Source organism: Pyxicephalus adspersus, chromosome 8, assembly GCF_032062135.1.
Source record: "Pyxicephalus adspersus chromosome 8, UCB_Pads_2.0, whole genome shotgun sequence".
Classification (NCBI taxonomy): domain Eukaryota; kingdom Metazoa; phylum Chordata; class Amphibia; order Anura; family Pyxicephalidae; genus Pyxicephalus; species Pyxicephalus adspersus.
The window spans coordinates 53,122,943-53,144,758 of NC_092865.1; the positions used below are offsets into that span (position 1 = coordinate 53,122,943).

Sequence of the window (21,816 nt, forward strand, 5' to 3'; positions counted from 1 at the left end):
GGGTGGTCGCTATTGTTCATCGATGGTTTTGCTACTACTACCAACACACTCCAAAATCAATTCTCCGTTTTGATCCCAGTGAACACCAAAGGCCACACTGGAGACCAGTAATTGTTCAACACATTTGCCACAACATGCATGGTGATCACAGTGGCAGTGGAAATGAATGGGCCACATATGGAGCTAATAAATTTGGTGATCAATTATGGCACTCAAATGAATGGAGCTTCCGATTGGCAATTTGGGGTAATTATGATATGGCAATCTAAGCATTGACAGCCACCTTACAAAAAAATGGGGCAGAAGCAGATCCTTTCCCAAAAAAACGCATTTCCCCTATCTCAGGGGAGAAGACAACATTAGGCTTGGTAATCAATTATTCCCTATAGCCTTGGCCAGGGTTGGTCCATCATTGGTCGAGGAGTGTATAGGGACAGATTAAGTTTCTTAATTTGACTGACCCTATCCAGCTGAATCTATCAAATCTGATCCTTAACCTTCAATGACAAAACCAGGAAAAGAAACCAAAAAATAGAAACATACAATCAATGATTCTAAAACTTTATTCACACTGGGCTGGGACATCCAGCGCCATCACATTCCATAGGGAGGTAACTGTGCACAGAGGGAGTAGTTTTTCCATGCTACAGAAGGCTGATAGGTAGAGACTTACCGGGTAGTTTTCCAAAAAGTTTTTACCAACTGGTGCAGGAAAACTATAGCACCACTGCAGGATTGATGGAATGAAGAGCAGGGATTTGCAGCCTGTAAGAGCCTCAGAAATGGATGCCGGTGTTGGCGAGGCTCTATTCATAATCTGTAATTAGTCATGATGCCCATCTTTACAATACATTCACATTTTTTGTTCAATTAAAATGCTACAGAAAAATACTTGCACAGGCATCATGTGTTCTCCTATCTGCCTATACTGAGCTGGCAATGCTCCCTTTGCAGCGCTGAAATCCCAAGATGTTTTTGTACTGAACTACAGGACCCCCTTACTGTTGTATAGAGAGGAGGGAGAGCAGCATTGCTCGGAATTATAATGCAGCAGGAGCAGCGTTGTCCATTCACTGAAGGAAGTTAGGAGTTCACTGGGTTTCTGGCAGATTTATTAAGCATTTTTCTGCACTTTAGGGATAAAACATGGGAAATGGACCAGCATGGCAGATTTATAATAAACCCTTAAAGCTGAAACGATTGGATTTTTCACACACCCAGAGCCCGGGCTTCCTAAAGGCTGAATATAAAAGCAGCAGTAGAAAAAAGAAAAGGAATGACTTCATTCAAAGTGCATTTTTGTGGTGAAGAGAAGCTTCAATACTTTTGAGTCACCACTGCAGATCAAGTATGTAGATAAAGAAAGTCCCAGAGTCAGAAGTCCCAATATAGGGGCTTTTTTCAAATTATGGAAGCAAGCAACAGCCAGCCAACATTCTCAGAATGGCCAATCAACAATGCCACCTCCATGTTTTAATAAAGCAGACAGGTCCTTCCTGCTTACTGATAGACCTATATGTACTCGTGGATTAGACAGCACCAGTTGGTTGTAAATTTTTTTTATTTCAGGGACCCTAGGAGCCCCATCCTGAAACCTTAGCGGTTTAAAGTATTCCGTCTGAGTATGTCCCAGTGACAGAGTCTCTTAAAGCTCAGCATGCAGACTGACGGGGGAGCGCTACAGCAGCAGGGATGTGATGATAGCGGTTCCCCGTGCCGAAAGCGGTTCTGCTCCTTCGTGGAACTTGTTGAGGTGTGTCCCCTTGGATAGCTGGAAGCGGATGGGTTTAGAAGGGGGTTTGCAGCTTTTAGAACAACTGCATGTAGCTTGCATAGAAGAGACTCCTTTACAGAACAGACAGGGCATCCAATGGGGGTCCAGTCCTGTGTGATAAAGAAGGTTAGATTAATAACAAGGTCTACTTAGGATTTAAGGCAGAGATTGCTAGGGGTTCCTTGACCCAAAAGCAATTTTGGACCTTGCAGATCAGTTTAACTGATACCATTGATCTTTTTGGCTATCTGTAAGGGTGAAGTTCCCACTGTTCAGTATTCTGATCACTACACTAATATGCTGTGATCTGTGCATATATTAATTATAGTTGGGGTTCCCTAGGACCTAAAATTTCAATCATGTCAAAGGTTCCTTTATGTTAAAAAGGTCAACCAGCACAATTTTCAGTATTTGAGGGACAAAGCTCTAGATTACGATACCATTGGGTATGTTTCCATGTACAAGAGGATCTAAACAAAACCCAGTTCACCATGGGAATATAATCCCACCTTCACCTAGCATGCTGAGTTTAGTGACCTAAAGAGGAAAGAAGTCTTTTGTTCTGCTCATCTAAAGGACGGTTTTTCTACTATGAGTTTCCTTTTGTCTCTGTCAAGCTGCTGCTGTTTGCTGGATATAGAAGTCACAGCAGCCAGCAGAGATAATACACATTGATTTATGGTCTGATTCTGACTGTCTGATTTTTAGTCACTGCTCTTTCTTTCAATGATATGCAATGATATCCAAAAAAAGGTAAAATGACCCAACTTTTTCTTCTGTCCTTCAGGTTCTATGTTGGTGATATTGCTGAAGATACCTGAGGAAGAATTCAAAAAAAGAAACATATTTGAAATCCAGGCTTCCATCCGGCAAAGGCAAAGTTGGCATTTCAGGGCGTCCTGAAAAAATCTTACCATTCCTTTTACCCGTGCCTTCAGAAAACCACTCCCAAAGCCATTTCTGAAGTCCACAGAAGATTGGGACACTTGGGACAGGATTACCAATTTCTTAGGTCCCCCAGGACTTTCACTGGTTCCTTCCACTGACCTCCACTGAGAACAGATATGGAAGTCAGATGGAGGAATGGTTATCTGCACAATGAGGTGCTTCAGTTCAGTGTCACCTTCATGACTTCATCCTATCACAGCCCTGCTTAATTACCAAACCACAAACCTGATACCCTTATCAGATGCCGTCATCTTGTCATCCAATCAAAAAATGGGAGTTCAGGTATGATGGCAGTACCTGGTGGCACACTGGGTAAAATGCCTAATAGATGGAAGGATAGGCACTGCAGGTAACCAATTTTAAATATGCATAGGTTGTTGTTAAATGAAAATAATTAAAATGTCTGACTAATTTAGAAAATAGGTGATCAACCGACCAACTAAACCAGCTTTTCTCAACCTTTAAATCGCTAAAATTATGTTCAGGCCTTAGGGAACCACTGCTAAAACCAATGTTTTAGGGGCCAATGGGATAAAAGCCTCTTACATCGGTGGCCAGTGAAAAGAATGCACCCCCCCCCCCCCTTTACAGTTATGGCTAGAATGTCACCCTTATGGAGAACCTAAAAGATCATTAGTGTCATGTAGCTGGCCCTATGAGGTCAATAGGGGTTCCACAGTTCGATGAATTCCTAGCAACTTCTGGAGGAACCCTGGTTGATAATAGTTGAACCAAACTGGCAAATGTTTGAGAAACAATTTGATGCTTTCTAAAAAACAGATCTCCTTACCTGCCCTGGATGCCTTCCTAAGAAGCTGTATTTCTCCTGAGTCAAGGCTTGTAAACTTCAGATCTAAAAAACAGATCTCCTTACCTGCCCTGGATGCCTTCCTAAGAAGCTGTATTTCTCCTGAGTCAAGGCTTGTAAACTTCAGATCTAGACGCGATGTGTCTCTCTGTCCAACCATATGCCTTGCTAAAAGAGGCTTTTCTGAAAGACACAACTTAGGAGTGGCAAGCACACGATGGTGGAGCTGTATGGCTTTTGCTGTGCTTACTCCATGTGCAATTGTTTTCATGGCCTTGTGATCAACACTAAACTTGTCAGAAAGCCTGACCAACTCTATGCTCTCCGATACACACCGAGCTTCTGTTGTTACTTTGTTTTCTTTACCTATGGCTGTAGTCTTTGCCCTGTTCAAGGTATGGGGAGTTTTTGTACAACGAGTTGTCTTGGATATCGAATACGCAATGGTAGGTGGGTGTTTGGTGGTATCGTGATTCCCAGCTAAACCTGTTGCTGTGGACACTTTGGCTTGGACCATGGAGTGGGATCTTTGATGGTTGGTCAGATGAGTGATGCCCGAGTTGACTAGTCCATTGGTTTGTCTGATATGGGGAACACGTGGCTTTTTCACCATGGCTCCTTCCACAAGCAAGTTTATCCCAACATATTGAGGAACCTCCACTGCAGCCTGAAATATAATCAAGATGTTAACATATTTGTCCATTACTGGTCTTACATAGTGCACGGTAAAAAGGGAACTTTGATGTAAGTTAGACCTTTCAGAAAACTTATCTCCCCAAATGTATCACTAGGATGGCCCTGTAATTTTATAGAGTAAGGGCTTCACTGGGTACTAGTAGGTAACTCCATTGAGGAGGACACCTTTAGACATAATAAAACTCAAAAATGGAATTAATACATCTAAATCTAAACATATATATATATAAAACAAAGACATAATTTGATCCTCCAAACATTGATTTTCAGCTTTTAGGATTTCTACTTCAGATAGACTATCAGTACCTGTTTATAGATCAGCTCAAAGTCCCCAACATCACAGTTTCGATCATTCTTCCGATCTATCACTATGCGTAAAGTGTCCTCTTGAACACTGGCACATAGCCTGGTGGTCACTGGTGTCGAAGGTGCCATGGTTGGACTGGCATTGATCTCAATCAGCCAGGGATGGAAGTCCTCACCAAACATAAAGTCGGCTCCATAAAGTTCAAAGCTGTTTTTCCTGAATTCCACAATATCCTGAGCACTCTGCATGGAGTGTATGATGGCGGCTTTCATCCCTGGAACAATGAGGTCGGACCAGGCATGTCTTTCTCCAAGCCTATGAAGATGGGCCTGGAACTGGTCGCTGGACCACATATTGTCGGATGGCACCTGAGGGTGCCGATTGCGAGAGTTCTCAAAATTCTTCTGTATAGAGTTGTTGCACAAATGAATTGAGCTAAGGGAACAAATTTAAATTGTTATATAGTACATCAGACATCAACATATTTAGCTTATGGATAATACAATGGAATCAAATAGAAAATATGGAAGCTTCAGGTTTTAAGATAATTCCACTTTTCTGAATGTGACATCCTGTCCTAGAGGGTCAGGATTTTACTGCTTGTTTTTCATATGAATGTAAAGGTGACTTTTACACAACTAGTTTCTGTACAATTTCAACCTAACCTACGTGTCTAGATTCTCCAGGGAGAACGGCTGGGTTGAGAAGCGGACGTAACACTCCCGGTAAAACCAAATGGTCAACGGATTCCAGTCTGTCACAAGGAACCACTGGCGGACATCGAACTTTGTGCCAAAGATGAGCAGCGGTCTCTCGATATACTTCTGTACCACCCATTTACCATCTTTAACAATCATGGGATCACAGTCCACCAACTTCAGAATTTCCTCCAACCGATCCATACAAATTATACCTTGGAAAAGGAAAGATCAACCATGTTAGAGATTCTACCAAGGACATGTCTCTGTTCTGACTTGGAAGATGTCAATTTTGATGGACCATCTACAACCACTTAGTATGTACAGAGCCATGGAGCACAGAACATACAACGAAATGCATTGGGTATGTCAGTCTCATTATTTGACAAGTTATGGAAGGACATGAGGTCATATAAATTATATCCTCTCACCTCTCCCTCTGGATTTGGCACCCGGTTTAACAATCCAGATATTCCTGTCGCCTTCAATGTCCAGCTGTGGGTTTACATCTGCCAATCTTCCTAATACCTGAGCACATTGATCCACATAGGAGAATGATTGGTCTATCACAGCTCCGTCACTGCAATAAGACAGAAAGCGATTCTTTAAAAGCCAGTACATAATTTTATTGTTACATTGGGTATTACTGGTTCCATGACTCTGTTCCAAAATCTCACATGTCTATACCATCCATCTGTGACCTAACAATAGGTTTTGGTACTTCCCAATGCTAACATATGTTAAAAGTAGAGACCTCACACAAAAAAACTCCTTCAAGTAGAAAACATTGTTATACCATTTATATTTCAGAAATTCAGCCCTGTGCTGTCTATGTTCTCTACCTACGGACTGCACAACAAAAAAAGTTTGGCATTATTATTATTATTATTATTATTAATAATAATAATAATAATAATATCAGTATTTAATGTATTTATATAGCACCAACATATTATGGTGAGCTCTACATTAAATAGGGGTTGCAAATGATAGACACATACAGACAGTAACACAGAAGGACAGGACCCTGCCCAGAAGAGCTTACAATCTAAGAGGAGGGGAAGTAGCACGCAATAGGACGGGGGATATGGAATGGTGGGTAAGTAGTGAGGGTTTAAGAGATAGAAGAAGACGGGTAGGGGAGTTTGAAAAGATGGGTTATGAGTGCTCTTTTAAATGAGAAGAAGGTGGGAGCAATCTGAATAGGATGAGGAAGACCATTCCAGAGAGTTGGGGCAGCTCTAGATAAGTCTTGGAGCCATGCGTGTGACGATGTTATGAGTGAGGAAGTCATTAGTAGGTCATGAGGAGTGAAGAGAGCGACTGGGGGAGTATTTTTCTATCAAGTCAGAAAGGTAAGTGGGACAAGACCTGTGGAGGGATTTGAAGGCAAAGCACAGAAGGTTGAATTTGATTCTAGGGTGAAATGGAAGCCAATGGAGAGAACTACAAAGAGAAGCAGCAGAAAAGGAGCGGAGGGAAGGATAGATAAGTCCTATGCTCACTCTGATCTCTCAGCAAATTTTGCAGGCATCACACTTAGTCTACACTTTGCTTTGCAGAAACTGCAAGAGACTGATTTTAGAGAAAATTTAGGAAGTTACACTATTTGCATTTAAAAGTAATAAAATATTTATTTACTAAATACAAAGCAACAATAAACAGTCTTGTCTGCTTGAAGTTCGGCTTTCACCTTAGATGTTCAGGAATATAAAAATGACACCATAAATGAATCCCTGTATGTTTACTTACTGGATGACCTGATAATAATAACGCAGGAATTCTTCCCACGATGCATCTGCCATGATAGAAGCTGAGCAGATTTCCATGTCAATGTCATCATGCTGCAAGCCTTTCAGATAGGCCTCACAGGCTTGGATGGCAGTGGTGATCACCTGAAATGGCACTCGACCTCCATGTCTTTTAGTTGTTTTTTTGGCACCTGCAGAAAGAAAAACAATAGGGAGAATACAAGTAGGGGTTAGGTCTAATACACAAGATTGGATCCACTTCCAATTTTGCAATCGGAAATCCCAAAACCCTGCAACTCTGTACACAGTTGTTGACAATATTGTATCCTTCCCATTGCGTTTACTTGATGTGAACTGATCAGATGGAATTGTAAGTCTGTAAGTCCGTATATGTCCCAGTTTGCATGCTGCCAGTCGATATTTAAAAACTCATCAGATCTGTCCACAACCAATTTAAAGCCACAAAAAAATCATTCCTTTTACATCAGCTTGCTGCTGAATTTTCTCAGATTCATTTCGGACACGGTTGTTTTATTGGATCAGGAGTAATCTGCCCGTGTGCACTACCCATAGAAATACAAAGCAGCAAATGTGTTCCTGTCATTTACTAATTTGTGCTAGAATAGCTGAAAAATGATTGGGTGCAATGGCCTAAATAACTTTTTTGCTTCACTTTTCCTAGAGATGATGTTATTATTTGTATTAGGAGCAGGCGCCTCAATGTGCATGATTTACCCAATGTGTCAGAGGTCCCTATGAAATCCAGAAAGAAGTGTGCATGGATAACTAACACACAGCAGGTCCAGTGGCCTAATGGATAAGGCATCAGCCTCCGGAGCTGGGGATTGTGGGTTCAAGTCCCATCTGGGTCGCAACACTTATAGTACAATATGGTATCCTTGAAAAATGTAACATGCAGTGTTTAGGTCAAATGTGAGCTGAAGTAAAAGGAGAAACATTTGATGGCTCACATTGTTGACCATTTCTTTGAGAACCAAAGTCACGGGTGTCATGTTAATGCTTTAGCTTAAATTTTTTTCTGTTTTTTTTTATGACTAATTTAACAATTTATGACCCCGTATAGTATATAAGGTTAAAGAGTTCAGACATTATTTTTCAGCACCCTCCAGGTCTGTAGCGCACAAGTACTAAACCTAGGCTTATCCAAAAAACTAAATTTCCAAAAATGGACCAAGAGAGCAAATTCGGACCTGCTTTGGGATTAGGTGATCCTGCATGGCTCCTGATAGCTGGAGCCTTGCCAGCTACTCAGTTCCCAGATACTGCCATTCCTTTCATTCATTACGGGGCCACCACATGTAGAAGCTACATATAGGGTCTCCCCAGAGGTAGCCGTTCTCTGCCTTGTGGAAGTAGTAAATGCACTGCAACCTCTTGCCCAGTCTATATATAATGTTATTTGAAGCCCCTGTATTTCTATGTTTCTATTATATCTGATAACAGGTTCACTATAAATCCATCCAAAGTAAACATGACCACAGGATCTATTTTTACCTTGTTCATTCTTTGGATTAGTTGCATTCTCCTGGGCTGGGTCAATGGTCTCTATATCGGTAGCCGAGGTCCTTCCTCTTCCCGACACTCTCTTTAGAATACTCCGAGCTGCAGTCAGCCAGAAATCCTCTAAAGGTAAATTATGTTGCAAATTAAACAATTAGGGCAATTTATGTTGTGATTTTATGATTTTTTTAAATGAGGTAAATATAATTGTCTTATATACTTGAATATAAACAGATTTTTTTCACTTGAAAATGTAATTAGAAAAATAATCTAGTTTTCTACTCGGGTCACACCAGTAGACCTGTTGCATAAAATGTATACCTTATGTTGGCCATCTGGGACAGTTACAGTTTGTTACACACTTTACAGGAGGACACAGTGCCATCTACTGGTGACAAACAACAATGCACAAAAGATAATTTAGGAGCAAGTGATCCATCATAATAAACTCCAAAGTACAAAATACTGTAAAAAGGGGAATTTAAATGTTTTCATGTAAATAAATGTTTCAAAAATACCAAACCATGAATGTATTTATTCACAATAATTTTATTGCCATTACTGTTTGGAAGTGACAGCTGCATTTTGTGCCCTAGGTTGATACGTCAGTCAATGTAGTTTTCCTGTTTCTTTCAGGTAAAAGTAGGTACATCGGTTTATATTCAAGTATATGGCAAACTTTCAGTCATTAGGCTAAATCCAGAAGGATAAACCCTTTGTATATGGCAGTGTTGTTTAAACATGGAGGAACCTTAAAATAATTTTTAAGTCTTGGGGAACTTCTGCAATAATTAATTACATCCAAAGCTCACAGTATATTAGTGTGGTGGTCAATGGGAAAATTGCCTCCTACATTGTTGGCCAGTTGGAAGAATGTCAACCATACACATAGTCGAAAAGTCCATTGGTGTCACTGGAAACTGAGAGGCACAAATTACTCATTACTCATGGAACCCCTAATAATCTCTGGAGGAACCCAGGTTGAGAAACACTGATATAGAAAATAGGCTATGGGCACCCCATTGTAATTAATACCTAGGTGAAATAAGTCCAAGAAGTAACAAAAATCCTTACCAATGAATGCCCTCTTCTCATCTTCAGCCCCTAATCTGTAACAACGTGGGAAAAACGAGTCGGGGTCAGCTTCATCGAACCAGTGAAGGTTCCTAAGATTGACACACAGCCCCACCTGCAAATAAAACCTTTGGTCTTAGTTAATAGGATATGCAAAGGGCAATTACATTTCCTCATTTGAAAGAACAGACCATGCCAAGCCCAGCCATTCTTTATGGTCCACGTAAATTGAGGAATGGCAGGGGTGTGCCCTTTGCCAGTGTCATGAACATGCCCCTCTTTTCCATCTCCAAATAAAATGTATGAAACAAAAGTGTCCACAGCACCCAATGGGAATTCAAAATGTTTTTAGATGATAAAACAGATAAAGACTATTCATTTGCACACAATCATTACAAAGCCGTGTTTACCACTACAATGTACCCACTAAGGATGTGTACACACATTAGATTTTTTGTTGTTGGAAAGGATCTTTCATGATCCTTTCCGACAACAAAAGACTGGGCAAGCGTTGTACATACAGTGCCACTCTGCTTTATAATGAGAGAAAGGGGGAGAACGAGCGAGTGACCCGCTGCCCTCTCTCCCTTTACTTGTATTACTAACGTCCGTCGTTTGTGGATTTGCCAGAACAGATCCAATAATGTTGTCGGAAGAGCACTGTACACACATCAGATTCTTGTCCGATACTAGCCCCGAGCCGAATATCAGGCAAGAATCATCTGATGTGTTTACGTAGCCTTAAACACAAAGCGGAGGAGTCATTACCCACCTTCGTGGTGAAGGAGCCGGCTTTGGCATAGTGATTCATCATCTGATCCTTTTTCAGGAAGCGGCAATCTACGGCGTCACGCCTGGTTGTCCAGATAAAATAGGGGATTTCATTGCGAACAAGCCTTGACTGAGCAGGAAATACAATAAATATCAGCAGTTATTTTTTAATAATTATAATATAAGATAAATTGAAAAGGAAAGCAGAGCGTGTGTGAAGCTATACTATAATAATCTGAGTGGGAAGTGTTTTATAGCAAATATGAAATTGTTTATATAAATTAGGAATAGATGAACCTGTGCACACAGCATGAAACATTAACATCTGCTGTCAGCTTCCTTCATTAATACAGATTTGTCCTATGTGCCACCAAATAGTGCCAAGAAAATCAGAACACAATAAAAGGCTTTCAAGCAGGGGGGTCATTACTAAGTATGACGGGGCTCTAAATCCAATTGGGTGTTGGATGCATTTGGCTTTTTTTCCTTTGGGAAACAACTGTATATTTGGTGCAAGTTCTTCTAAGTGCAGTCCACTTGTCCCATTACTAACCTTTGTCATTATGTAGGTATGACCAAACAACTTAGGCTTTCTTTGGCAATAATCCCTACTAGGTGCCCATCGTCCAGAGCATGGTGCCATTTATTCATGTGGGGAGCAAAACTCATGGTGGCCTTCCTCAGCACCTTTGCTCCCCCAATAGAAATGAATGGGGCACAACATACATGCGCAGAATAAAAAGAGAATGATTTTGGTAGGGAAAACTATGCAACACTGGGTAGATTTACACATTGCACTTTGCTGGAACAATGATAAGTATTAGTCATAATGGTATTGGATTTGGGGAATATAGTACCAAAAGTATGGTTGTCCTTTAAAGTCCAACTTTTCTTTTGGCTTCCAATTGTTGAAACAAATATAGTTTTCTGTTGTAATTTTTAGTTTTCTGCACAAAAACAAGAACTTTGCACAATGAAAATATGAAGTATCCAGAACCATAACTGAGCGAAGAGCAATTGCTTAGTCCCTGTCCTTACCGGTACTAACGATGACTAAGTGGTTGCCTAAGGTCTTCACCTAAAGGTCCATCAGCACTATAACACTGAATTGGCCTTAATGCTAATTGTAATTCTTGTCCAGATGCTCAAAGTGACAATAACAATGACAGCTGAAAAAGCAACCTGTTCTGTTCTATGGAGAGGAAAGTGTGAAGGATGAGTTTGAAGTCTTCAGAAGTCGCTTGTTTAGTGATCTGGCATGGCGGATGGCCAAACACCATCATGGAACATTGCACTGATGTAAGATCATCACCTGATCGTTGGTGAGCGTCTCCAGTGACATAAATCTAGTGTTTGGATCTTTAGACAGCAATAAAAGTGGGAGGCAGTGCCAAAGTTACAAAAGTACAAAAGGATCTATATATATAGATATAAGGATAATATGGCGATGTATTCATGTAAAGCAAGCACTGGGTCATGGTCAGTAGGTTGTGGTGGGAAGGGATATTGAGAAATTGCATACTTACCATAAGGTCATAGGTTCCATCAGGATCATCATCTTTTTCATCCTCCTCTTCACCGTCCTCATCTAATAAGGAAATAAATGATGATATGAGTTTTATCATCCCAGCCTGGCCAATCAATATGGCTGAAGATTGCAACTAGGAAGAGAAGACAGAAGAAGAAGGTGGCACCCTGTGATGGAAGGGAGACAGATGAGTATAACAGGATTTAGTTCTGCTTTATTACCATCATCATCATGACCGCTTCCATCGCCATCGTCCTCCTCTGTCTCTTCATCTGAAGATTTCTCTTTTTTCCTGGGGGCTTTGGTGACCTTAGGCAGCTTCTTCTCCACCCATCCGCGGTTGCGCAGACAGCTTCGTATGACAGGGTATGGGCCATGGATGCTGAAGATTTTTTTTTGCTGGATGGAGAATAAAATAATTTTTTGATCTCCTCTTGTCCATTAATCAGACTGCAACATTGTAATTTTAAAGCTCTCCAAGACTGGAGAAGATAGACTATCATAGGAGTACCTGGTGCGCCAATAAACTAGGAATGGATCTCGTCCAGGAATTAAAACATTTCGCAATTAATGGCAAATTTTTAAGAAATCTATCCAGGTTTGCTGGATCACCCAGGTTCTCCCATGATAGTCTTCTAGTCTTGGAGAGATTTAATAAATCAGAGCCATTGAGAGAGACTGCAACAAAGGCTGATCTAAGTCAGGCATTTTTTAACACTGCCAAGAACTCCACAGCCATTATGATTTACAAAACTGGGTCATCTCTAAGCTGGATTCTCAGTTCAAGTAGTAGACCCTGACTCTAGGGGATACCAGAATAGAGATGGCTCTGTTCTATATAAAGGCAAATGAAGGTATTGGAAAGGGGAATGCTGTGATCTTTATGTGAATTAATATATTGGCAGGATCAAAAGGTAATACACTTATGTTACAGGGGAAACTGGAGAAAAAGAAAAAAGACTGCAGCATATGTGTCATATGCAGCAATACAATATGTAATCACAGCTTCCTGAGTGATCTGTTTCAACAAAAGAGTTAAAGTTCACTAGAAATCTCTGTTTAAATCCCCTAAATGCATTTCAGGGTCATCAAAGTCTTACAGATCACTTTTGTTTTAAAGCAGCCACAGCCTGATTAGAAAAGTCTGTCCTTTGCCAACCTGCTAGAGTAAAGGACCTTTGCTCTTGCTTCTTCAGCAGTAAAGGTGAGGTTTTGTGATTGCAGAATAATAAATCTGACCTACTTCGGGGTAAATTGGAATTCTGCAAAGTAATTGCTGCTTCTGCACAGATTTACCCCCTGCTATCATTCTCCTCATGCTTCCTGCTGATTGGGGAGCTTTAGCCGAGGGGGTGTCAGACCTCTACAGAGACCACAGCTTCCCAAAGGGACCAGTGATCCTTCTCTGCAGCATGCTGGCAGGGACAGGATTTTGTATTCAGTCTGTGGCTGCTTTATTGAGAAACTGATTTGTACAATATTGTACACCTTTTGTTTAAATCACGTGTAATGTATTTAGCTGATTGAAACCAGGAGACTTGTTTTAGGTCGTCTGCATACTAAACCCTAAAGATTATTTTAAAAATGATTTCAGAGAACAGGGAACTATAATAACTCCTTTGTTCTGATTTACTGACCTTTATTGCTTTCTCCACCAGCAGCTTGGCCAGTTTCAGTCTCTCTGGGTTGATCATGGTACTGTTCATTGTCCTCCTCATCCGCCCTTCGGCTACTGTTGCTGTGTACATAATGATTGGATTAAAATGATTAGATTAATAAAGGCATTTACACCTGCCCTGTCTGCTTGATAGTATTGTATTAATTCCCAAGAACAAACCTAAATACTGCAAATTATATACTGCAGCTTACCAGACATTAGATGTGGTGGCTGCATTACTTTTCAGGCTTTTTCCCTTCATTTTCATCTGAGGATCCTGCCAAGAAACACTTCCTTTCTTAAGGTGACAACACTGACTCACTGTACTGTACCTATGGAGGTGAAGGTTGTCACCCTAAGATAAGGACTAAAAGCATTGCTTTGTTCTCATCCTCCTTGGGAGGGGTTGTGTAGTATTTGAGAAGAATACAACTACCTCGAAGTACTGATAAGCTGCATTGTGTTAAATTTCGGTTCTTGGGTTTGGAGACAATATGAGAAAGAAAGATAAGTTTCTGTCATTTAAGATCAATCAGTTTTTCTTCTTTCCCCTCCAATGCTTTATGGAACTGTTATATATTCCTCATCCATGAAGCTTTATCACTGAGGAATCTTTGCCTTTTGTCCTACCATCCTGCTTGTGCTTCTCCATAGCAGACCGAGGCTTCTTTCTGAGATGCCCATTAGGTGATGGATCTCGCCGGCCTTCATATTGACTTCGAAGTTTCATGGAGGTGCCTGGAAAGTATATCATATATTTTTAAATGAGCCTCAGCTTCAACATTTAGTGTTCATTTTGTTCAAGTTCTCATAAATTTTGGCTGGGTCATATAAATAGCAGTGACAGACAGAAAGTCCACATTACAACCTCTGGGGCACTGACAAGCATTATCCTGCTTATTCCTGCTGCACTGACATGCCCAGTACCCTAGTGACCACCACTGTATTAATATCCACTACCCCCATTCACCTCCACTGCACAAATTTGAATTCATTTTTTACTGCATTCACTGCACCAACTGCTCACAACCCCTTGATGCTGCCACAATCATCCCATTCAACAAACAGGCAGGCACAAATCTAACAATAAAATCCCAGCTCTGGAGTGACATCACACCAATCCTGCCCCTCCATAGCAACCTTCAGCTGCAGCAGCCACCCAATCAGCAAATTAGGCAAAAGCACTCTCAGGTCCTCCATTGCCCATCACTGACTGACCTTCTCACACATTCCTGCTTTGTTTGTGGTTCCTTGACCATTGGGGCCAGTCGTATGGCTCGTCCAGACAGCCACAGCAATACGGAGAAGGCAAGAACCCTATCAGGTGGTATAAAAGCTATTCTGGCCAAGTCATGAAACCAGTAGTGACAGCAAGAATGTACTTGGTAAAATATCCTGCACATGCAATAGTTGTACAAAATATAGCTAGAGACAAAAACTAGGTGATACCAGCTAACAGATGATTTGATGTAAGAATGACTATAGATAGAACAGACGTCTTCCTGGGAATGGCTGGCAGACATCTGCTTGTCCTTGATCAAACTGGGACTGCTTTACCGTCCTATATGGTTTTTACTATTTTTTGGCCGAATGGTGTAGAGGTTTTCCAAGGCAGTAAATCTATAATGGCTCAGGCATTATTTTGGAGGCAGAATCAGGCTATTTCTTGGCCACCCTGTGACAAAGCCTGAAGACTAGACACAGATTTGGATTGATGGACCCTACTGAGATTAGAGTCTGTGGAAGACAACGCTACTTAAGATTTGTGTGCTTTATTGTTCTTTGGCCAATGGAGGATGGAACGATATTAAAGCCTACTTTTCTCTACATCATATTGCATCTAAGACAAGAGCCATAATCACATAACTTTCAATACCTGAATCCTCTGCACCTTCTGTTATTCTCTCTCCTCCATCCAGCTCCTGTACGCCATCAGGACTTTGAGAACCGAGCTGTGGGTGACACCAAAATTGAAATGTTAATGGGTAATTGCAGGAGATCAATTTTTATGACTTACACTATACCCCACCTATGAGCTTGTTGGACATCTCTTTCTAAAACCATGGGAACAGAGATTCCCCCTTCACTTAGTTACAACAAACTTCAAGGCTTTTTGCAATATTTTGGAGTTTGCCTGTGGGAATTGGTGCCATTTCAGCCAAATAGCATTTGTGAGCTTGGGTACAGATACTGAATAGAAAGACCAAACTAAAAGTCAGATTTCCAATTCATCCCAAAGGTGTCCATCGGTGTTGAGGTCAAGGCTCTATGAAGGCTGTTCAATTTCCTCCATAAAACTGAATAAAAGATGGATTTCGTTTTGTGCAAAAACAATTTGGAGAAGACCCTTTTCTATTTAAGCATTACTGTGTCAGTCATATTTGAATAGAAAAGCAATTCTTCCAATTCTGAGAATTATTGACATAGGGATAGACGTGTGCACATTTCTAAAACATCCTTTTAGGTTGTAGCGGTAACCAGTGACTGGAAACATCTCAACATTTTGGCCATATGGTGGGTGTAATGGTGAGCTGTCCAAAAACTATCCATTGCAAGTTTCAATTCACTACTGATCTCAGCTGTGGCTCTATTATATGACCTACCTTAGCCAGAATCATAAAGACAGCCCAGAAAATAAGCAAATACAACTTCCATATTTCTGCATTGTGGGTTCTCTTTAAAAAATGTTAAATCTGTTCTTGCACCATAATATGCAAAGAAAGCGGTAGGAAAATCCCTCAACATCCCCAACCCACTACTAGACTGCCCAAGCTTGTTAGGGAAGCTTCAATTTCATTAGCAAGCCAAAACCTAAAGAGAGTGTTGGATGCTCCCCCCAGCCCAATGTGCCAATGCTTGTGATTGGTGATAAAACACTGAAGAACCAAGCTATGTACTGTGGGAGGTATGGCCCGGGGTTCACCTAATGCAAACATCACTTTAAATAAGAAAGCAACATAGATCCCAGTGATTTGCCTTTTTACTGACTAATAAAAATATAAAATACCTTGGTGTGGCACCTGGAATGGCTTGCTGGGATTGCAGTTACCTGAGTTGGAGGAATACCTTATGGCTCAGCTACCACTGCACAGCGGATCACCATTGTTCCCCCATCATACACCAACATAAAGGAACATTCACCTGGGTTACCATAGTGACAGCGAGCTGCTCAACTTATTGTTGATTGTGTGGAGTCTTCAGACTGACAGGATCATCATTCTTGCTTGCTGCAGGGAAGGCGATAGATACAGCAACCATCTGCATAATGAGGACAATGATAACATGGCAACTCCAGGAAACAAAAATACTGCAAGTGCCAAAATGAGATTTATATAATCACTTGCAGGCAGATTCAGCAGGTTTTTTATCTTCTAGATTGTAAGCTCTTTGGGGCAAGGTCTTCTTCTCCTCCTTTGTCACTGTCTGTCATTTGTAACCCCTACTAATTGTACAGCACTGCGTAATAAGTTGGCACTATATAAATCCTGTTTATTAATAATAATAATAATAATAATAATAATAATAATAAATAATTTACACTACTTTTTACATTTCATTGCTGTGAGACCTTCCTAAATCAAGCAAATGTTTATAAAGGCGGTAGGAAATCCCTTAACATACGTGGTTTGCTACTATCTGCATGTCATACTCTGGTTTCAATAACAGAATAACTTCTGGTTTCAATACTGAGTTCTTCTTTTAATGGCTGCATGTTTGTCCTGGATCAACAACTAAAATGTATTAAAACCTAAGGATCACCATGATGAATTACTGCTAGATTTTGCTAGACACGAGTTTAAAAAAATTTCCTAAGACAGATATCCTTTAATTGCCAGTGTTCCAAATACTGAAGTGTGATATGATGTAGATGTAAACCCATAACTAAGGTCTTATAATCATCAACATTAATCATCATTCCTATTGAGTACACTGGATGTTCGTCACAACGTAGTAAGGACTTAATTGGTAGAGAGTGATGCCACAACCAGGGGCACTGGAAAGACTGGTTGGTGGTGGGCTTGAATTGCGATGGTGCAGCACCAGTATTCACTTCCAGGAGATACATTATGAGGAAGGATTCAGGTGAATGAGTGTTGGCTTAGGACAAAAAAAAATTATAATTAGGGGAAGATATCTTCTCCTGAAGCCAACACCACTTCCATCCATATACAATATATTTATCGGCGAATATCAGATTCACGGCTTGATGAATAGATCCAAATGAGTAAAATGAAATGGAGGGTTTGTTGGGCTTAAAATAGGGTTATGAAGACTGCTTTTACCTATTGTGAATCTGTTTACATGGCTCCTTATTAGACCAATTATTTTATTCTTTTTCATAATAAAGAACAGAGATTAGATACATGTAAAATAATATAAAAGTAAAGTAACAGTACACATAAACCTAAAAAAACACAAACAAATTGTAGAAAAATCTATTTCTACTATATTATGGAAAGTGAAAAAAAAGGGATGGATGTTAGGATCATATTGCATTCAACTGAGTATCAATTGTGACACAAATGGAACTATTTATAAAACAGGGAAACTGTAATGCTTGCAAACATTCCCTGGTAGGAATATTTTAGGTCCATGTGTTTTAAAAGGCAGCAATTGATTCCCATCAGGGAATTTTTGAGGGAATGTCAAATTTACTGTTTTAAAAATTGATCCCAAAAAACGTTTTCAGGTTTAATCAATCCATGATACTAATCAATGACAATTGACACTGCGCTCAATAATAAAACTTTCTAATTGGTCCATCCTTAGCATCTAAGAGATCACATATATCGGATAGTGCATGGTTAGCTTTAGGGTAAATAATAATGTATTACCCTAGACTGCAGCTACGGTATAACAAAAGCAGCAAAAGTTTATTTTTTAACTCTCAGAAGAGCATTGGGAAATCTCCAGCAATCTTCAGCCTCTCCAGATTCCATGTGGTTGTAAATGAATATAATGAGTTTCACATTAAAGCAGTGTTTCTCAACCTTTTTAACACTGGGGAATGCTTAAAATAACTTTCAGGTCTTAAAGGAACCCCAGCTATAATTACAATATCCTCAACTTACAGTATAATATTGGGGTGGGAAGAATGCCTCCTAGTTTGTGCCAGTGAGAAGAATGTCACCCTTACAGATAGCCAAAAAAGATCATTGGAGCCATTTAAACTGACCTGACAGGCGCAAATTGGTCCTAGCAACCAAAAGCAATTACTATATCCACAGCTCACAGGATATTAGTGTGGTGGTCAGTAGGAAGATTCCCTTTTACATTGCTGACCACTGGGAGTAATGTCACCCTTACAGATAGCTAAAATGAATATTGGAGTCACGTAATCTGACCTAAGAGGCACAAATTGCTCATTGCTCAAGGAACCCCCAACAACCTCTGGAGAACTCCTGCTTGAAAAACACTGCATTAAAGGATTGTATTCAGGTTGCAGAACCCAGACTGAACAATATACATTGCAACCCTGCAGGATAATTCCCGGGATCCATATTTACATCGATCACACACAACCAATATACCCCAATGTGCATGCAATGCTTTTTTTAATTTTGTGTAGCAACTGCTACAATAGCTGACAATCAGGGATTTCATGTAGGAAAGTCACAGTGTGAGTATAATAGGGATTCAGTTCTTACCCAGCATGGGTTAGCAGGCAGGGACTTTGCTCAGTGAAGTGTCCCTGTGCTGGCAGAGCCCTGATGGTGGCTTGTCCCAGGTATGAGGATGCTCAGGTGTGTCAGTTCCTGCACTGTCCTGCACAGCCCACTTCCTAGTCCCCCTGTCCATCACAGCCAGGCTCCCAGCATAGCCCAGCCCAGTCTGTTTGCTGTCACCAGGCAGCCATCTCCAGGGCAACAGGGCAACACAATCCTATTCCTCCAGCTGGGTAATCCATCTGTACAGGCCTGACTGACAGCCTGAGTGTCATAACAACCTGTAAACCCATTATCACCCCAGTGCAGGGGGCAGTGCGGCCTGACCAGCTTTTAAATATGAGAAGAGTTGTAAATTATTTATGACTTAGACGAAAGTGATTGAAGTGAAATATCTATGCACTGTGCGTGAAAACACTGGGGATAAGGTGCCAAGCAGGTGAATGTGCACCATGAGGTTCTGTAAAACGATGTGTGAGATTGGCTCAGCCTAGCCAGCCCTAGGAATGTTTTTAGAAGAAGAATTCAAACATTAGGGGCATGCAAAGGGCAATCGCTGCACGTTGGCATCACAGCAAACATGAAATAAATAGACTTGACTATATTAAAGACATAACCAACACTGGTCCCCTGGGCAGGACTGACTTAGGGCCCCCTGTTGGCTAAGGAGGGTTTGGTACTCGTGCAATGCCCCTATTTGCACCCTATCCACCCCTGAAACTGCCACTAGCATCACATAGCAGGCACCCTTGGGAGCCAACATACCAAATCACTTTACCTGTTCTTCACCAGGATTGACCCGAATTGTCAGACCAGAAAAAAACATGCCTTTTAGTTGGTTGGGTCTGGTGCCCATTTCTGCCATAAAGGGGGTCTGCTATTGCAATAGGTAACTACATTAACCACTGCCCAGCAGGGACATTATTAATACAAAGATAGAGTAGTCCTCTAAGTATCCCGAGGCCATGACATAATAATCATGTATGCCATGTTGCAGTTGGATCGTGCGATGATCAGCCATCAATGGTTGCAGGTAGGTATCAATTGTTCATAGCACTTGAAGTGGGGAGAACACTGATTGGACAATTAGAAAACATGTTCACATTCCTTGGTTTCTTCCAAGATAAGTGCCAATATCAGACTCCACATCTTACCTCCTACCCCCTTCCTTCACATTTATAAAGCATCTTGTACACTCATGTGATGAATGTGAGGCAATGGGATGGCCAAAGGACTCCTTACTGTTGGTAACCAGTAATGAAAAAAAATAATTTGGCTCACACCAATCACACATTGTATCCTTTGTTTGTTAAGTGAAAATAATTGTTCCCCTTTTTTGCCAACTTATCACCAAGAAGATATACAATCTCATGACATTTACCCATTACCTGCACTGTATGGCCAAAAAAAGCTTGAGTACCCCAGACCATCACATCTCTATAAGCTTTTTAGACATTCCACTCCCAAGCCACAGATATTCATACTGATCGGCTTCCCCTTTGTAGCTCCAACAGCCTCTACTCTTCGGGGAAGGGTTTTCAGAAGGTTTCAGAGTGTGCTTGTGTCCATTTAGCCAAAACAGAATTTGGGAGGTCAGGTACTAGTATTGGAGATCAGGCTTGCAATCAACATTGAAATTTGTTCTGAAGTTATTGCTGAATGGTTGAAGTGGGGACTTTGAAGGCCACTCTATTCCTACACACCACACTCCTCGAACCATGTGCTTATGGAGGGGATTAGTCATGCTGGAACAGTATGAGTCTTACCCATAAGGCTGGAATGGTCCAAAAGGACTATGAGCCATAGTTAATACAGTACCCTTCACCAAAACATCTGGACTCATTTTGGAGAGATGTCCACCTAAAATACTTTTGGCTGTAATACAAAGAGCTAATACATTGCTTACCCCAAGCCTTTCCTTGGTACAATTTAACAACATGCATAAGCAGAGGTTACCTATGGTGAAAACAATAATGCAATTGAAGGATTTAAAACTATATGCAGATCTGGACTTTCACCATAAACGTTGACTGTGGCCCACATCTTTCTACTTATTACTGTCCAATGGGGTGTCTCTGTTGGAGGTGAACAAATGATTTAGAGGAAAAGTTGACATTTGCATTTTATTTTAGCTATGTATAGCTGAGCAGTAAATTCACTGTGTGAATTATACTATTTAGTTACAAGTATATATAGCAGTGGTCGCCAACCAGTGGTCCGCGACTCTGGCCGATGCACCCCCCCCCCCGCGAGAAAAATTTGCCGTGTGTACGCAGCTTAAGACAGAGCAGATCCACTGTCCTTTTTAACCTTGGCCAATTGATCATTGCTCAGTTGTCAGCCACCAAAAATGCAGCTCTTGTACAATTTTCCCACCTACCCGTCTGACTCTTGAGGATGGGGTGCACCAAAGAGCCATGCTTCAACAGATGAGAAGCTCCTGATCAGATTTGCTCCATGATTTGTAAACACAACATGAAATGTGCACATCTGATCAATTTTTACCAACACACCTGATTACTACATTACTGACTGGGGACCAATCAAAACTAGCTGCTTGCAATCAATCTGCTGGTAAATTCATTCATTTCAGGCTCCCAAGCAACCTCAATTGGCT

The 21,816-nt window shown here is 40.8% G+C and overlaps 1 protein-coding gene and 1 non-coding gene across 3 annotated transcripts; one reads left to right on the top strand and one right to left on the bottom strand.

Annotated features, from left to right (window-relative positions):
- Window positions 1-545: 545 nt before the first annotated feature.
- TTLL3 (tubulin tyrosine ligase like 3) lies at window positions 546-21,377 on the bottom strand. 2 transcript variants are annotated; one of them, XM_072420665.1, is made up of 16 exons: window positions 19,182-21,377; window positions 16,675-16,791; window positions 15,410-15,485; window positions 14,164-14,271; window positions 13,514-13,614; window positions 12,098-12,275; window positions 11,875-11,936; window positions 10,350-10,478; window positions 9,578-9,692; window positions 8,498-8,626; window positions 6,984-7,173; window positions 5,663-5,811; window positions 5,203-5,446; window positions 4,533-4,968; window positions 3,597-4,197; window positions 546-1,884 (listed from the first exon to the last, which is right to left on the bottom strand). In XM_072420665.1, exons 2-16 carry the CDS (start codon window positions 16,684-16,686, stop codon window positions 1,679-1,681), a joined length of 2,736 nt encoding a protein of 911 aa, XP_072276766.1. In that variant the 5' UTR covers window positions 16,687-16,791; window positions 19,182-21,377; the 3' UTR covers window positions 546-1,678. The 2 variants fall into 2 exon arrangements, with proteins under 2 accessions (XP_072276766.1, XP_072276767.1); XM_072420666.1 differs by lacking the exons at window positions 14,164-14,271; window positions 15,410-15,485; window positions 16,675-16,791; window positions 19,182-21,377 and adding an exon at window positions 13,746-14,146.
- On the top strand, window positions 7,782-7,854 carry TRNAR-CCG (transfer RNA arginine (anticodon CCG)). The gene has a single exon. It is a non-coding gene; the product is annotated as a tRNA-Arg (tRNA).
- Window positions 21,378-21,816: the final 439 nt, after the last annotated feature.

Excerpts from the sequence above, each read along its gene's own strand:
- TTLL3 (XM_072420665.1), bottom strand. Across the intron at positions 11,937-12,097 it reads AAGCGGTCATGATGATGATG|ATGAGGACGGTGAAGAGGAG; the intron begins GTAATAAAGCAG and ends TTTCCTTATTAG. Across the intron at positions 1,885-3,596 it reads TAGGAAGGCATCCAGGGCAG|GACTGGACCCCCATTGGATG; the intron begins GTAAGGAGATCT and ends TTTATCACACAG.